General features: G+C 33.1%; 1 protein-coding gene across 2 annotated transcripts in view; it reads right to left on the reverse strand.

Annotated features, from left to right (window-relative positions):
- Nucleotides 1–1,886: 1,886 nt before the first annotated feature.
- LOC127739304 (uncharacterized) overlaps nt 1,887–18,357 on the reverse strand; it is a 338,236-nt gene continuing 321,765 nt past the window's right edge. For both annotated transcript variants that reach the window (XM_052250977.1, XM_052250978.1), the window contains exons 6-7: nt 14,721–14,816; nt 1,887–2,393 (exon numbers count right to left, since the gene is read on the reverse strand). In XM_052250977.1, coding sequence (XP_052106937.1) covers nt 2,148–2,393; nt 14,721–14,816 — 342 coding nt within the window. In that variant the 3' untranslated portion in view covers nt 1,887–2,147. The remainder of the gene's footprint in view (nt 2,394–14,720; nt 14,817–18,357) is intronic.

Genomic DNA, 18,357 nt, shown 5'->3' on the forward strand with positions numbered 1-18,357 from the left:
GAACACGTGATGTATATTATACCTGATAATTTTAAAATATAAAGTTCCAAATTACCGGCCATGTACACTGATCTATACGTTCAGCAGTAAAGCGATGCATGAACCTGCATTACGTGTAATAAGAGTTTCTAAGACCGACTGGAAATCGCTTGAATACCTGGAAGTATCACTTCACAATACCTCTGGCAATAACTCCATTAGCCATGCTGATGGTCAAATTAGGGAATTAAATAAATGTATTATATAAAAACTGGGACATAATATATTGTATAATAGTCCCAGATAAAAGAATTATGAACAAATTAGATTATTGAAAACAATTTTACACGGAATACCTCTAGTTAATTATGACTTTAAACTATGAGAGAATCCATAAAAGAAATTGCACTAAAATAATTCCTCTATATTTACTTGTTTCATAAATTTAGTTAAAACAAAACAGTTTAAAAATGACAGATCATAGTTATTTAAAAAATTTAGATATCCAATCGGCAATCCTTTCCGATTCTTAAACTGTTTTAAAAATTGTTCCTTTTCAAGGTACTAGTAGTTAAAAAAAAGTTTGCCGATGTCTGGTACAATTCTTTTTTTAGGATCCGTGAATATGTGTATGCGTTTGTCATTATCTTGTCGGGTTAAACAACCGTACGATTGACTCCCTGCTTGTTTAAGTACTTTTTGGTTTAAAGAAATCACGTGTTTTTTTTTACCCGTGAAGCCGTCAGGATGGCTACTTTTAGAGAATTGATATTCTGAATTTAAGATCGTATATTGAAGAATGCGTAGTGTATATAAAGATGAAAAAGACGTTTATACAAATGAAAAATTTAATGATGGAATGACAATGACATTTACACATAGATACCATGGCGTTACATAAAGTCAGCGCTAACGCGTAAAGGGACATGTATAATTCCCGCGGTACTATGATAGTTTCTACTTATCCTCAAAGTTATGCATACACATGTTTATGGATTACAGCTTAGTAGTAAAAAGAAGATTTACCTTCACCAGTACAAAGAGTTTCAATCAAAATATATTCGTTGTAATTAAACAGATATATCATGTTATGGAGGGATCTTTGCGAAAAATACCAGTCTTGGGACCAAATTTCCCTCACCTAACGGCTCGGGAAATTTCACAGTTCCTTGACTGGTATTTATCGCAAATACCCCTCCATAACATGATATATCTGTTCAAAACTCCGACCCGGAATATGTACAGAATGTATCAACAAGGAAATTGCATACACATATAGAAAACACAATGAATTGTGCAAGCACACCATTAAATGTTCTTAAAAAAATGAAATATGTATTGAATAGAAATGATCTTGCTCGTATAATTAAACTTAACATTTAATAGACCAATTATAGAATATGCATGTGCGTTATGGGATAGTTGTACTCAACAAGATTTTAATGATTTAGAACATGTTAAGTTTGAAGTAGGAAGAATAGTAACTGGGTTGCCCGTGTATGTTAGTCGGGAAGCTACATATTTCGAAACAGGCTGGAAATTGCTAGTAGACAGAGAAAGTCAAGAAAGCTCAATGTGTTATATTTTCTACATAACGAGACTGCCCTTGATTATCTCTGCGATTTAATGCTACCACTTGCTGGTCAAATATCTAATTATGATTTGCGAAATAGTAACAACTATGTAGTACCCCGTTAAAGACTAGATATAACCAGAACATCTTTTTTCCCCCATCTACTACAATTGAATGGAATCGTCTAAACCCCGACATACGGACTTCCAGAAATATAAATACAGCCACCCTCCTACTTTAATTGTGATGTTAGAAAACTCCCGCATGCAGCTGTAGCCATTCTAATTTCAATATTTGCATATTACTATCAAAATTTAAAAAACCAAAACATATCTATGTTTCAACAGTTTATTAATACAAGGTTTTCATAACTTATTATAAATCATTTAAGGTTGCTCAAAACATTCAATCTGATACTATTTTCTGCATATTTGTATCTATATTAGGAATATGAAGAACCAACACAATATCTATTGCTTCCATTTAAAAGTACATTCTATTCTAATAGCATACTATAACCACCTAGGCCTATTTTAATAGCATAAGTTTGAACCCTAAGGCGTATTCTAATATCATAGTGTTACCCATATTTTGTTTATGGCTCCTTTTGCGCCTTTTTCTTGCAGACATAGTTGAATTTAAAATTACAATCCAGTTGTTTTTGCCAGTCATATAGTATATATGTTGCTAAACAATTCCCATGGTCAGGATGACCTTTCCCTATAGCTATATAACTTAGTCGCAATGCTATTTCTGGAACTTCTCCATGGTTATTTCCCCAATACCATTTGTCTTTGTCTTTGTCTCTGTATCCACTTGTCCAGATATAATGAGTTCTTATCTGTAATTGATAAAAATTTAAATGTAAGAACAAATGTATCATTAACACTTTCTCTCCTGATTTTATTTTTTTCGCGGGATTCCCTGGCCGAAATTTATTTACACGAGCCTTTAACGGTTTGCCTAACCGGAATTAATTTAACATGTGCTACAGCAAAAACGATCTCGTAGTTTTGGTCACTGAAATCTCAGGAACCGTAGCGAAGAATGCGGTCAAACTTTGATAAAATGTAGATTTTAAAATAACACAGGTTTTATTGTCCATAAACTTTTCATAGAGTAATAAGCAGTTTACCTTTAAAACGTGTGTTAATAAAGTAGGTTAATTGAGTCGGAAGATAATTTTTGGCATTGTGTATCGTATATCGCTTTGACTTACATTCAGGCAAATTTGCTATGCAAACGAGTGTTTCAAAATGCTATTTCTATGGACACTGAATTATTTTCCTTCAAAAACCGTTTCCGTTTTCGTTTTCTTGGCAAAAAAAACTTGTAAATCTACACTGTCGTTCACGTAGATTTTGGCCGCCATTTGTTTACGGTTTGGAAAGAATAAAGATAACTCGAGCTCGATAACGGACAATAACCCTTCCAGACGAGTTATATAATATTCCGCACGTTGATGGGCCAATTAAAAATAAATTTTAACTGCAGTAATAATTGATGGGACTTCTTTACTTTATGACTTCACGCCAGTAATGCCTTTTAAAATTCTTCCACAAGTGAATGAGATGAAGCTTTCCAATATAAATCTCAAATATAAAACAAAAGCAAAGAGCAAATGAAGCCAAGAAGTGCATTTTTTAAAATTAGTCCATGAAATTTCCAATGAATGTGATCTGTGTCATGGGGCTAGTATAATATAAAAAACATTTAAACATAAATAAATGTACTACAGAGAAGCAAACATTCAGCTGGTTCTCAAGAAAAAAAGCCTACTGAAAAAAAAATTGACTGAAATAAAAAAATCTTAACTATATAGTCAACATTTATGATGTATAAGACAAAATAATATTGATAACTACATAGACTAATGTTTCTTATAGCAACACAAATAAATACCAAAGGCTGACAATTCAAGTTTTTTTTATAATTTCAACTAAAGTTAAATTAATTAATCACATGCAATAGAATTCAAGAAGATGATACTAATGATATGCAAACAACTACTGGGTACACAATTATTGATACTCGTGATATGCACACAGGCAGCTGCAAGTCACTGAAAACTATTGTCAAAAAAGGAAAAGGATAGACATTTGAAATATATGTTTTACTGCAGAATACTTCAGTTTTAGAATACATTTATGGAAAGCTACATCAGTAAGTAGGTGAGCTGATAATGTGTGATAACATTTGGAAGCAGTGAAATTTGTTTTATTTTTAGTTTATTATGATGGGGTGAATGGGAGGATTCATATCAAAAATCAATTTTTAAATTGAGTGAGAATAATAGAAACAGATTTCTTTTTTTTATTTTCTGTTTATATTGTTGGGTTGAATGGGAGGGTCTGCCAAAAAAATAAATAGAATTACTTGAGTGAGGTTGTTATATACTATTTCCAGTCTATTGATTAATCTATTGTTTGCCTTACATCCAACAGCAAGTATTACTTACATATAAGCCTAGATATTAATATGGTATGAAGATACCTGCTTAAATGTACTAGTCCAATAAACAGTTTAAATTTGACAAGCTGGCTCACAAGGTAACAGTCACAAGAAGACACTACTCTGGTCCAATTATTCCGACTCCAAATTGATCAGTATTTTCTCTTACTCCTTACTGCTATATCTTGGCTTCTGAGGGAAGCAGCAAATACCATTTTGAAGTCTTTTTTTACACAAAAGATGTGTTTTTCTAGTGTCAAAAATGGTAGTTTATATTAGCATAAACCAAGTGAAAAATTTTCAAAAATGTGGCAATATTTGCATATCAAATGCATAAATGAACACGACATCTAGGATATAGTAGCGATATACATGTGTTATATCCAGAACACTCAGTAGACCCCAAAACCTCTTGCCAAAGAAAATGTGCAACCTCCAAAAAAGTGTGGGAACAGGCCTTGATCTGGATATCCATTTACATGTACAATTAAGATTTATGCAGTATTTATTTATAGAGATGCCAGTTTAACGTTATTTGGCCGCCATTTTGTTTTCCGGTGACTGATAGCACTGGAAAATGACCATTGTTATTGTCAGATTTCCCCCTTTTGCTAATCTGTTATCTTTCTTATGTAGCATTTCTTTTGTAATAAATTATTATAATTTCTTTTCCTCTCTTTGTTTTTACTAAACATCGTTTCGTTTGTATTTTATCGAGTCGAAATAAAACCTACGTGAACGACTTTTTGAACTGCGCGGCACGGTTTTTTTTCTGGGGATGTCTAGTTTGGAGTCAAAAATAAATATGTTCCTGACGTTATACGTTTATATAATTATTATCCAAATGAAAGCGGAGATTCCCATCTACTGCAAAAACGAGGTCGCTTTCCGGTTCCTGTTTACGCTCACCAGCAAAAGAATTTGACAAAACTTCAAAGATAATTTTCAAGTAGAAATATTGAGATTTTTTTAAAACGACTACGATTTTTAAATTCCTCGATGGCATATTAGTCTATTTAAAGTTATTTTAAAACGATTTATAACCAGGAACATATTTATTTTCAGGCATTTTTAACTGCCCCTCAACATGACAGAGCAGTGTCAACAGACATCGTTCGAAATCAGCGATCGTGTTAATATCGGTTAGCATAAATATAATAACCGTATATCCGAGATTGGTTTAATTAAAATTTAAGGTTATTCTATATGTTTCTAGCGTTTTACTTGCATGCAATTGTAGATGAACATGAATTGTAAGACTCCACCCTTTTATAATTTTCAATAAAGCAAATCAAATTATGTCAAAATTGTCATAATATTAAATAAATGAGAAAAAGTAAATGTGACCCAACCTTTCTTAGTACCAAAAAACCTATTGAACTTTAAATATCAACTTCTTTTAAAGACTTTTTTAATTTAAATTCAGGATCCCCATCTCCTGTGGCCCAACTGATAGAAGAGACAGATGTTTGGAATTATTTATCCTGCATGGGAGTTGATAGACATATGATTCATTCTCTGCTCATCAATTGCATGTATACCGGTTAGTATTATATATAGTAAGATTAACCACATTTCATTGTAAATCCACCAGTAATTTGCATTTCGTTGTCGGATTTATCAGTCGGTATTAAAATGACAGGATTATACTGAAAACATTATCAGCTTCAAATATATATATATATATATATATATATATATTGTATATTTATAATCAATATAACAATTTTCATCACATGAAACATTTTGATATTTGCAAAATTTAACTCGATGAAAAAATGCTTTCACTATAAAGACGAGACAGATTCCATGAAAAGAAAAGAGCAATTAATACTGTACTATTCAACATCTCTTTTATTTTTTAAATTTACTGGTATTTAGTAATACATTTGTTATATGCAGATTCATTACGTCATATATAAATGTGTAAACATACACAATTTTTCAACATGTTAACTAGAACTGTTTCTTTGTGGTCTCTCTGTTTTTTTTCAGTATATGATCTCTGCACATTGCTGGTCAGTGGTGAGATGGATTGAAGACATCGCGGGACGATTGTGGTCCCTATGGAACAATACTTTGATGCCTAATCCTATATGTTTATGATGTTTAAAAAAAGGCCACTTAAAAATAAGTGCCAACTGAATAGGTGACTCTTGAGTTTGATGCATATAATGATGTGTAATTTAAAAAACTTTATCAGAAATGCAATCAACTCAAAAGTCCCTTATCATTTAAATGTTGCTGGTCAACGTTTAAACAAATAATTAGAAGCACACCAAAGTCACATTTAAAACTCATGAAATTTTGGTGCCTTTTTTTTTTAGATGATTGGAGTTTAGACAAGTTAAAGCAGAATGTATGGCAAGAATATCTGTTTTGGCATTGTGTGATAGCGGTAGTTGAAGATCGTGTAGAAATCTCTTTTTTAATAAAATATGCCCATTATATTTGAAAATCTTAATTTTAGTAGTGTAAATGTATCGGTATTTCTAAGAAAAATTCGAAACACAATGAAGTCAGTTTTTAAGAAAAAAGACCTATCTATTGGTAAAGAGCAAGCCATAGGGATTGTTTTAAAAGATGTTGGTCCAATATGTAAAAAAGAGGGTATAAGTTTGGATTGGTTAGAAAATCCGGCTCCTATACCAAATCAAATCCATGTTACAAATGGTCTCATTGCTGAGTTAAGAAAATTAAAACTGCAACATAATATAATACACAAAACAGTTGCATTGTGGGTACAATTTTTATGTAATTTAAATTACACCCCCGACTCAGACGGGTTAAAACGTAACATCGAATTAGTAAACAAAAAGCTGTCAAAGTTTTCTTTAAATGATAGGCAAAATCTCAGTACCTACTTGAAAGAACAATATATCCCCTCAGAAAAGAAATACCCTATGTAATTTTGCCTCAAATGAAAAGAGGAATAGTTCTGACAAAGTTGACAATAAAAGGTTTCAAGAATACATCGATAACGCTTCTCTTAAGTTTGCCGAACAAAAAAGTATTATAACCGACCTGGAAAAAAAACTAGAAAAATCAAGACAACAGAAATTTAGTACAAACTTGAGGTTATTCAAAATTAGAAATGAACATAAAAAAGTAACAGCTAAATATACTGATAGTCTGTCCAAAATGTCTCTACTATCGACAAGAAATGTAAACAAAAGGCTGAAGCGTAAACAAACACGTATAACACAACTTACATCAGAAAAAAACAAACACGAAAAAGACATGAAATATTTAAAACAAAGAACGGAGAACTTAAAAAGAAAGTATAAAGGGCAATCAGCACTTCTGAGATATTACCGGAACAAAAACTTCAAAAAAGAAAAAAATAATGAAACTGTTGACACAATAAAAAAAATCAGGTATACGGATAGTTAGACAATATACGTATTGTGTCTTGAAATATGAAATTTATTTGTATGAGGCTAAGAAACGGGGGGAAATGCGAGGTTTACCGAGCTTTTCTCCCTGTTTCGTGCCGAATACAAATAAATTTCATATTTCAAGACACTATACGTATATTGTCTTTATACTGAAATCGATAAAAAAAAAAAAAAAAAAAAAAAAAAATACGTAACAAATTTATTGTTAAAAAAAAAGTGTTTGGAATTTCCCTCTTGGGGTACCATTGTTGAGTATTTCCCTATAAGCGTAGTAACTCATAAAGTCCAGGCGATAAGACATTGACATTTTTAGGAATTAGAAAGAGAAAATAAACTAATTTAATAATATTTAATAAACATGGTATGTAAATTACGAATTTCAAGACATAACAAGTTTAAATTTACAAAAGTTTGACAATTGTTACTACACGTTGTCATGGTTGTGACGTGACATTGTTGATGAAATACAGTAGTTCCGGTAAGTAGGCGTGGCTAATAGGTTAGTTGAGGTCATTGACGTATAAAGCTAACGTTTATACGTATAGCTTTATCTGTATAGTAAAATAGCTGATTGCAGTATAAATTTAGATATGGTTAACAAAGTGAAAAATTTGGAAAATGAAAATGAAATATTGAAAGAAAATATTGAAGAATTAATGAAGTCACAAATAGTTAAAACATTTCATGGGGGAAAATATGATGACTCTGTATAATAAGGGAGGTATATGCATCACTTCTGTCAATGAATGTTGGAGTATGTAATATCGAAAAAATTGTTCGTACTGTTCTAGAAAAAATGGGGGGGGGGTTAAAGGTTGAACGTTTACAAAAAAAAACATTTGCAGAAACTATGTTGGTTTGACACTAACTAAATGTATGTACTAGCCTGCAGGGCTAGTGAAATTATTTTTCTACAACTCTCTTAAGAAATCACTAGCCCTCCAAGTGTAAAAGGCATGACCCTATCTAGGAGGGTCTAGGGGCATGCCCCCCCCCCCCCCCCCCCAGAAAATTTTGATACAAATGAAGCAAAATTCTGTGTTCTGGAGCATTTCCAGAGGGTTTTGAACATGTTTTGTTTCATGAAATTTCAAAGTCTAAATAATTATGACGTCTTGAAAGGCTATTATATTTTTTTTCTTTGATGTATGGCGTCAAAGAAAAAAATATAATAGCCTTTTCTAGACGTCATAATTATTTGGACTAGAAATTTCACTGGTTTGCCAATAAAAAATACAAAAAAAAAAATCATATTTTAATCATCTATATTAAGAATGTGTTCGACTTATTTTATTTTGAAGACCCCTTTAGATCATTACTTCATCATCCTCATTTTACTTACCATTATTACTAGTGTCATTAATGAAGATGGGTAAGTAAGGGATTTACAAATACATCAACAAAAGAGGAAAGGTTTGCCCTTGCTGTTTTTGTCATAATTCTTCATGGACTCTTTCTTTTCCCTTGTTGTTTGTCAGTTTTTTTTTTTTGCAGGACGAAATTTTATTCCTAAAAATCTGTATATGTTTACCAGAGACCTATAATTTAGTATATATTATATGTCAGTGATATTGTTTGCCTCAAATTACATCCAAAATACAGCTTAATTCCCTAAAGAAAATTCCCAATTACTAAAAAAAAAAAACGCTTAAAATTCCTCCCAATAAGGTGTACAATTTTCCCAAACAGTGATGGCAACGGTAGTAATGTATATAAATTTCGTATTCATGTTATTATTTTTATATTCTGAAAGCACTTTTGAGATCCAGGTTTTTGATCAGAATCATCACGGCGTTTCAAGTTTGTAACACACATGGTTTTCAATGTATAAGTACCATCATTGTTTCAGTTTCTTTCCCCTCTCCAAAAAGTACCTTTCATGTTAAAAATGTCTGACAATCAAAATATACGTGAATAAACTGTACAATAAAGACAGCAAAGGTCAGCAAAAAATGTGGGATTTGTTGACAATTAAAATTTTATATAGTTATAAACAAAACTTTGACTAGCCCGTCGGACTACTGTGATGAAAACTTTACTAGCCCTCCTTAGTTTTTACTAGCCTCGGGCTAGCGGACTAGCGTTAGTGTCGAACCCTGAATTATTATTATTGGGTAATTTTCCGGTATCTGTAAGTAGGTAAATGTTACCAGTGTTTAGATGTCGGACCTTTTTGCTCTCATTTGTGTCACCAAATCCTGACAAGTTTACGGTCTCCTGTCCGGTAATGACCAAATTCAGCTCTGTAGCTAATTTGTCTGTGATGAAGGACCTCTGTGCGCCCTCGTCAAATAATATGTTTGCGTTAGTACATTGAATGCCTGAACTTACTTGCGCTACGGCAGTTTTAAGTAAAACATTGGTCTGTGCCTGTGAGTGAAGAACTGTGCCCGTTTCCTTCGCGTTGTGTTGTGTTTCATGAATTGTGCTAATATTTACCTTAGTGTTACTCTGTTTTTCTTCTTGTTGTACCTCGTCTTTGCATAAACTAGTATGATGCCGTTTTTTACATTTTCTGCAACTTTGGTGTGATTTGCAATCAGCTACAATGTGATGTCTTAGACAGTTAAAACAAACGATCCCGTTTAACAATGGAAATTCTTGCTTTGTGTTCAATAATCGTAGTACAGTTAACGGCGGCGTGTGATTCGTGACAAAATGCGCATGACTTTACTTTCATTTGTCTGTTGACTGGTTTAGTACGTACCTTTGCATTGGTATGAAATGCTGCAGTAGCGGTATGATTTTCCGTAAAATCAGCGGAATTGCCTTCCTCCATAATATTGAGTTCGTGAAATATCACTTGTCGTAGGTCAGATAATTGCCAACTGGTTGAACCATGGTGTCTTGTTAAATTTATACGTACGTCTCCCGGTAACTTTTTCAATATGATAGGGACCAATAATGAGCCATAGGTATCCTCTGTCTGACCAAGGGATTCTAAACCAAGTACATATTCTTAAAACGGCGCTTCTATGTCCTGCACGTATCGATTTCGGCTTCAAATTCATCCTGGTCGCTTGGCACCAATATCGTGCAGTGGGTAAATCGGGCAACTATAAGGCTAACAATAACAAAGGCATCTAGCATGTATGGATCTCTATTCAAACTCTGATGTCAATACGTCACACTTAGGTGACGTTACAATGAATAGCGGCAGCGAGAACGTTACGTTTATGAGTTACTTCCAACAATATCATCAAAGTTTGCTGCTGGAAAAAGTGGCTGCTATCTTGATTGCCTGCTAAAAGTGGCTGCCAGCTTGATTCTGGTTAATTAAACGGATGGTTGAACTTTCCCATCTCTTTTAAGTTCAGTCTTTATCGTCAGCGAGATGACCTCATATCACATCTACCAACATCTCTAGTGCACATTAGTTTACATTTAGAACGAGTGTACCCAGACCACTGCTACTGAAAGATTCCTTCTCATCAATGATGGTACCTACGATAAAATATTTGTATTCCCAACTGACAACAACTTAGCAAACAACAACAACACAATCTACGCAGATGGTACTTTCTACCCCTTTTCGTCACTCTTTGAACAGCTGTACACTCTACATGCACTGGTTGATGGAGAAAAATTTCCAATAGTATTTACACTTTTACCAGGGAAGTTAAAGGACATTTACAGAAAAATTCTTTACACTACTGCTTGCACCCAACGTCAAATTCACCTGAACCCAGCAACTATCTTCAATGATTACATAGCTGTTGTCCAGAATTCAGTCAGATCATTCCCTCCAGAAATCACAGTTAAAGGTGTTTTTGGCGAAAAGTGCAGTCAGCTGGACTCGTCCCCATCTAAAATGGAGAGCTAGACATTCAGCAACTTATACGCAGGGCAGCAGTTTTTCCTTTGGCAAAACATGTAGAAATAGAAGACGTCTGGTTCCATGGATTTTGAGACCTTGAAAATTCGGACTAAACAGCAAATATTACTACGTTTACTGACTACGTCACATCATATTGGGTTGAAAGCAACACGCAGGTATAGAACCAGTACCAAACAGAAGGACTAAGGACGACGACCCGCATCAAAGGATGGTACTTCAGCATGAAGAAGATGATTCAAGTACTACAGCCAAGCATATACAATCTACCCAACTACCTAAAGGTAGAGCAGATAGCAAACAAAGTGACAATCATTCAATACCAAGCTGGGAGAGTACGACAAACAAAAAAAAAAAAGAAAATACACAAAACTCAATCAACGTCTACAGGAACTAAAAGAACGTCTTCATTATGGTTAGTTTGTTTCAGTATGCTATCATTGCCTCTTATTTGTTACACTTGACTAAAGTTGTTTCAATTATATGATGTGTTTACTGTTGTGATGGTAATGTTGTTTTATGTGAGTGTGCTTCATTGTTGAACTTCTGCATTCATTGTGTGTGCTTTATGATATCTGTTTTTTATAGTGCTTAATATGTTCTGTTTTACGACTTGATATCATAATCCATGTTTGCTGATACTTCTACTTCAATTGTACCTGATATGTGCAAAATAAAATATTTAAATATTATTATTATTTTATGTTTATTTCATATTCTATTTATACAAGTTACATTGATTAGTTAACTCTAATTACGTGAAACGAACTATAAAAACAAGTCAATTACTATTAAAACAATTCCCGATTGTCCTACACAATTTCATTACTTTTTTACCTATAATTTCAAAAAGTGGGACAATCAGGAAAACACCCCAACAGATACCATGATGGAAGCCAAATGATGTCAAAGGATCACACTTGTACTGTGGGTAATGTGAGCTTAAAGTAACTAGCAAATGAGCATGCTTTACTAGGCTCCTCGATAACACACACAAAAAAATGATTTAAAACAAAAATATGCATATCAATTTTTTCGGTGGAATTTATGCTTATGCACATTAAAGATCCAAATGTATTTACTTTACCTACTTATGCCCTTAGCCTCTGCGGGGAGCATATGCTATTGTGGGCTGTAGTTTGTAACACAGGATTGTGTATGCGTGTAATGTGGTTTGGAGCCATAGGCTCATTTACCACTGCTGGCAAGCCTGCTTTGCAGGTGAGAAGAAAGCCGAGTGAGTAAGACTTTTTTGCCAGTACATAGCCTCTACACTATTCAAGACTTCTGCGATGCCTCCTCGCGAGAGCACATGGTAACTAGGGTCCAGCATCCTAGACATAATTGTAGAGGATCTCGGAACAGCAAGGGCCCCAGGGATGCAGTGTTTAGGCCCACCGGCGCGTGGACACGCCCTTGAACTCATCAACCTTGCCCCAGATATGGGAAAATAGCCGGACAGATGGGAGTCGTAAGCCAAAAAAAGCAACCCATCTAGGAGAAGGAATCACTCCAAAATCAAATCGGTAAGAAAGGTAGAAATAAGATGTGATACAAGTGCCAATGAGACAATTCTCAATCCAAGTCACAAAGTACGGCCTTCAACACGGAGCCTTGGCTCACATCGAACAGCAAGCTATAAAGGACCCCAAAAGGCCTGTAAGTCTTGGCAGACAGCTTTTCAAGATCACGGATACCTCGAGAACAAATTAAAAGTACTGACCCTCCAGGTTTGGGGTTGAACGCAAAACCAACTATCTCGCCTTGTTAAAAAAATACAGTAACAGAAACATTGACGAAATGAATATGCACCAACCATAATCAACTGTTCTGTGAACATTTGTCCTTACAATTTACAAAGTTTACAAAGATCTCGAAGCTCCATACTTTAATTTAAGTGTAAACGCGTATATAAGGTGCAACAAATTCTTAATTTACACTGTACATTAAACTTTTAAAGGCTATCGAAACAGATGTAAACAATTCAAATATACAAACTTAGCCATTTTTACCTTCTCTAATAAAGAGATCCATTTCTTTTGTTTAATTTCAACTGGATATAAGCCTAAATTAAACATACCAATCAGTACACATCCAATTGAATGAGTATAAATACGGCACCAACAGCCCGAGGAAAGAATGCTTTTGCAATGCCAACATATAAGTATCGACATGACATAGAACAATAAGTGTTCAAAACTGTGAAGCTATACATATTAAGATTGTTTTGATTAAATCGAAACAAAATCAATGCTACTTGTAGTAAGCATAACTCTTCCTTTGTATAAATATAGGATTGGACCCTTTTTTGTCTGAAACTACTAGATATTTCAACCAAATATAAATTCCATTACACCAAAATGTAACAAAATTTACCATTTCTCACTTCTTGTAATACAGCTGAAGTGTTTGAAATTTTGTCAGAGTATACTTGTTTTATGATATCAATATGCAGAAAACCCGATAGTCCATAGTTTTTGGTACAGTTCAAGAATATGATATCGCCACCAAAAGAAACATACTTTGACTATTGCAACAAAAATGTCTAACTATGTATTTTTTTTATTTTGTAATGAATTATCCTTGATAGATAATTTCAATTTCCCGCAACATTTTTTACGATTAACCAGTTACCACAAGCCATAAGCCAGGCCAGTAAAATATTCCCGAAAAGAGATCAAACTACTAAGTAGCCAGTGAAATTTGATCTGGTTAGAAAATAAAAAAAACTATTTCAGCAGGATCTGTTAATGGAGTTTTATATTTTCCAGCTAATACGATATTCCAGCGCTTGCATTTCATATCATTCAAAAATAATTAATTTCCTTGATGCACGATTCCTGCTGTCTATGGAAAAATTTAACCAAAAGGTTTTTAATAGTAAAGTTAAATTAATTCCTACGAAATATTTAGAGGCCACGGATAACTTCTAACTTCCGTCCTCCATTTTTCGATTGTAACGTCACCGAATCAATGCGGCTTATCACCAGGAGTCGGTTTCTTACGTCTAAGATTGATCGTAAGTCATGAACAATTCAGTTTACTAACAATCAATCTTAGTTTTTTTTTGTGAAACGACTACTGATTTTTATTTTTATGAGCAACATTTTGTGTACACGATGAGTGTATTACCCTTCGGAAGCACTAAGGCTATCACTTGGGAGGGGTTCATGTTGCTTAATATTTTGTGATATGGATTGAGGACTGTTGTTTGTCTTTTCGCCATTTTTTTAGCCATGAATGTTAATTATTATCTTCTCTTTGTTTTTATAGATTGATATAGATTGTCACTGAATGTTGTCATGAATGCTATCAGAGATAACATGAAATCAGAATAGACAAGTATATTTGATCATATTGTTGTTCCTCCGTGTCCTGTTAAAACAAACGTTATATATTTCTTTCAACCTGTTAAAACTGTCTGATATACATATACGTTGTTATAACCTTAATTTACAATAATGGTGTGTCTTTTTATACGTACCTTGCTATGATTTGCATACATTGCCGCTATAGGAAGTTCCCATTCAGGAAAAAAATTAGAGTATAACAACTCTGCTCCTATGTTTTTGCATGCTTTCTGTAAGGGAAAAAAATACAACCGTAAATACCCTCATATGCCTCAAACGATTTTGACTCGAGATATTATTGTAAATTATCAACTAAAATAATTGTGACGTGCAGAAATTATCAATCATGCACATTTTATTATTTTTTTTAATAAATTTCTGTTAAGTAGCTAGTATACATTAATTTATAAAATGACATTAATGGTACTGTAAAATGGAAAAATCATACTGAGTCTAATTTTATCACATTATGTACAATAAATTGCTTCGCCGAACGCAGCTGGATACGACCGCAAAGGTCCAACCTAAAAAATGGACACAATATTCGCGCTTGATACAGGTCTGAATTTGGATTGTAATTAAATATTTGACACATAATAGGTTTCTGACACAGAATAACTGTAGTCAAAGAACTTAGAATTAGTTATATTATTTGAATTTATATTCATTTTTTTTGCTTTTGTGCAATACACTATGCTGTTGCGAATTGACCCACTCCCCCCCCCCCCCCCAAAAAAAAAATTAAAAAAATTACCCCCCTTTTTTTTTGCTTTTGTGAAATATACTATGCTGTTGCGAATTGACCCCCCCCAAAATAAATTAAAAAAAAAAAGAAAAATAATTACCCCCTCCCTTTTTTTTTTGCAACAAATATTTGAATAAATTTTCTTTTTAATTTCTGAAATCTGAAATGAGAAAAAATTGTGCCCCCATCACAATTTCGTTTTTACACCCCCCTCCCCCCTTCCAATTATTTTTCACCTCCCCCCCTTTTTCCAAAAAAAAACTTGTTTCCCTCAAGATATGGTCACAATCTCAATTCAAAGGAGAAGGACCGGTAAGGGCTTATTTTGGCCTAAAAATTGAAATAAATCTGATGAAAGATTTTTGACATTTTTTAAACACTTAAGTGTCTTCTTCAATCGATTCAATTAGTTAATGTTTTGGATTTGAACTGATTTGGTCATTAAAGACGCCTAAATTCAAACTTAAATATGAAATTGTATCAAATATGCCGCAAAACGTCACTTTTCAGATGTTTTTTTGTCTAAAATTGGAAGTGGCTGCATTCGTGTTCAGTCTAAACCTTTGTTATGTATAATCATCAAATACAACATATAATTAAGAGTGAACACAAGTGCGGCCACTTCCAATTTAGACAAAAAACGTCAAAAATTAGCACAAATGATAAGATAGTGATGATTTTATTATTTTTGCATGAATTAATGATGCTAGTACCTGATGCATGTGATAGCCAAAAGTTTTCGTTTTCAACAATTTTTTTAAATGCTATATTTTGAAGCCAAAAAGAGGCCTTACCGAGCTTTCTCCTTTCCAAAGGAGTTTGCAACCATAACTACCCCTTTGAATACATCATAAAAGTCTTAAAATAGAAAATGAGATACATAATCATAGCTAAAATTAATATTCCTTAATCAGCATTTTTAAATAGTAACTTCTAAAAATAAATTGACAGCTAATCACCTCAAGACAATACAACATTTCTTTATACATAATTTAAAAGCAGTGTAAGGGAGGTATTCCAAACATAACATTGTACTTTTTTGAATTGTCCATTAACCAGGAAACCCTTGTTTTCCTCCTAATTCCTAAACGGTTTGAGCCATAACCCCCAAAAGCCAATCCTAACTATCCCTTTGTGGTATAATTTCAGAGAGATCCACACACCGTTCCACAAGTTATTGTCTGGAAACTAGAAAAAATGCTTATTTGGACCCTTTTTGGCCACTAATTCCTAAACTGTTAGGACTATAACCCCCAACCTTCCTTTTGTGGTTATAAACCTTGTGTTTAAATTTCATAGATTTCTATTTAGATTTACTAAAGTTATTGTCCGGAAACCAAATGTCTTCGGACGACGCTGACGACGACGACGACGACGACGTGATACCAATATACGACCGCAAATTGTTTTTGCGGTCGTATAACAAAATCATACATAAAAAAGAAATATGAAGGCTAAAGTGTTTCGATAAGTACCTAAATGGCCCCATTTCTTGCTACCTTTCAATTAGTATTTATATTTAGAGTTATTATCACATTTAACAGTATTAAAGTTAAAGCAACGACAAGATAGAAAAAAAAATGTCAAAATACAATATACATGAAAAATATTACCAGTATCAATTGTTCACCTATTCAATGAAATGGACGAATTTCTCATTCTTATCAATACTAGAAACATACAACACTTGCATCAACAAAAAGATATCGTATCTTTTTGTTTTTTTCATAACAAATAACATATCTGACCTGAATATTAAGGATGTCGAACCCTGCGGTGGTGTATGTTTCCTAGGGCTAAATATGCTTAGAATTAAGAAGACTTTGACAAGTTTCGCATAAATGTCTTTTGTTGGCCTCTTTCGGCTGAAAATGTCAACGTTTCATTCATTGTCATTAGAAAATTTTTGACAAAAATTGCTCTTTTTCACTTTCTTATATCTCTTGAAATAATTGTCTTGTTTTTTCCTCTTTTTTTTTTCGTTTGAATTGGTTCACGTGTTGTCATGTTGAGGCGATTTATATAGCTGACTGTACTGTATGGGTTTTGCTAATTGTTAAAGCCTATGGTGACCAATAGATGCTTAAATTCACGTCATTTGGACTCATTTTTAATTGATATTCTGGGGCCAAAATAAGGCCCTTGATATTATTGATTTGGATGCAAATTTATGTCGCTTCTTAGTAATGTATTTTCTGTACAGAGAATACAAATATATTTTTTATTTAAAAGTTTTATACATTATCTAGATCTTTTCAAATAATTATTCAAATTATCCATCTGAATTTATAATCCTTTCTAATACCACATTAAAATATATCCGTTTAACAGAACCTGCCTGGATATAAATAGAACTTGTTTTAAAACAAAAGGGTTCCTATTGTTGTTTTTTCTTTCTTTGTGGCAATGTTCTGTTTGCTATTTCGGATGGAATTTAATAGTACAATTCTAAGTGGATTTGCTCCTTTTAGCACTGACTTCCCATATATTAATGAATGTAATAATTTTATAGTAGAAAACTGTGTTTCACATGGATGTTGATATTATAAATTGATAAAAACGACAACTGCTGTTGAAGGCATTTGTGTTGAAATCAGAAATAAAATTTTAAATCAGATTTGATGCAATTTTACAAAGGAGTAGGTCCAGTAAGACCCTTTTTTGGCCCCAAAATATAGCAGTTTTACCAAATTGTTAAAATGTAAACTTTTAGCTATTTATGGGAAAGTAGAATACTTCTGTTACATAAATATGGGCTGTTTTCGACAATACAATGCACATATATCGGGTACTAGCATCATTCAGTCATGCTAAATTACTGAAATCTTCACAATTTTAGCATTTGAGTTAAATTTCAGACGGTTTCCGTCTTAAATGGAAGTGGCCGCAATTGTATTCATTCTTAATTAACACTTACCATGCTGAATTGTTTTCAGAAAAAGTCTAATTTTCGTTTATTTGCAAAAATATGTAAATTATATGCAAATGAGCTTTACCCTGCTGCTGAAGCATATTGATTTCTTTAA

This window comes from Mytilus californianus, unplaced genomic scaffold (genome assembly GCF_021869535.1).
Source record: "Mytilus californianus isolate M0D057914Y unplaced genomic scaffold, xbMytCali1.0.p SCAF_4, whole genome shotgun sequence".
Lineage (NCBI taxonomy): Eukaryota > Metazoa > Mollusca > Bivalvia > Mytilida > Mytilidae > Mytilus > Mytilus californianus.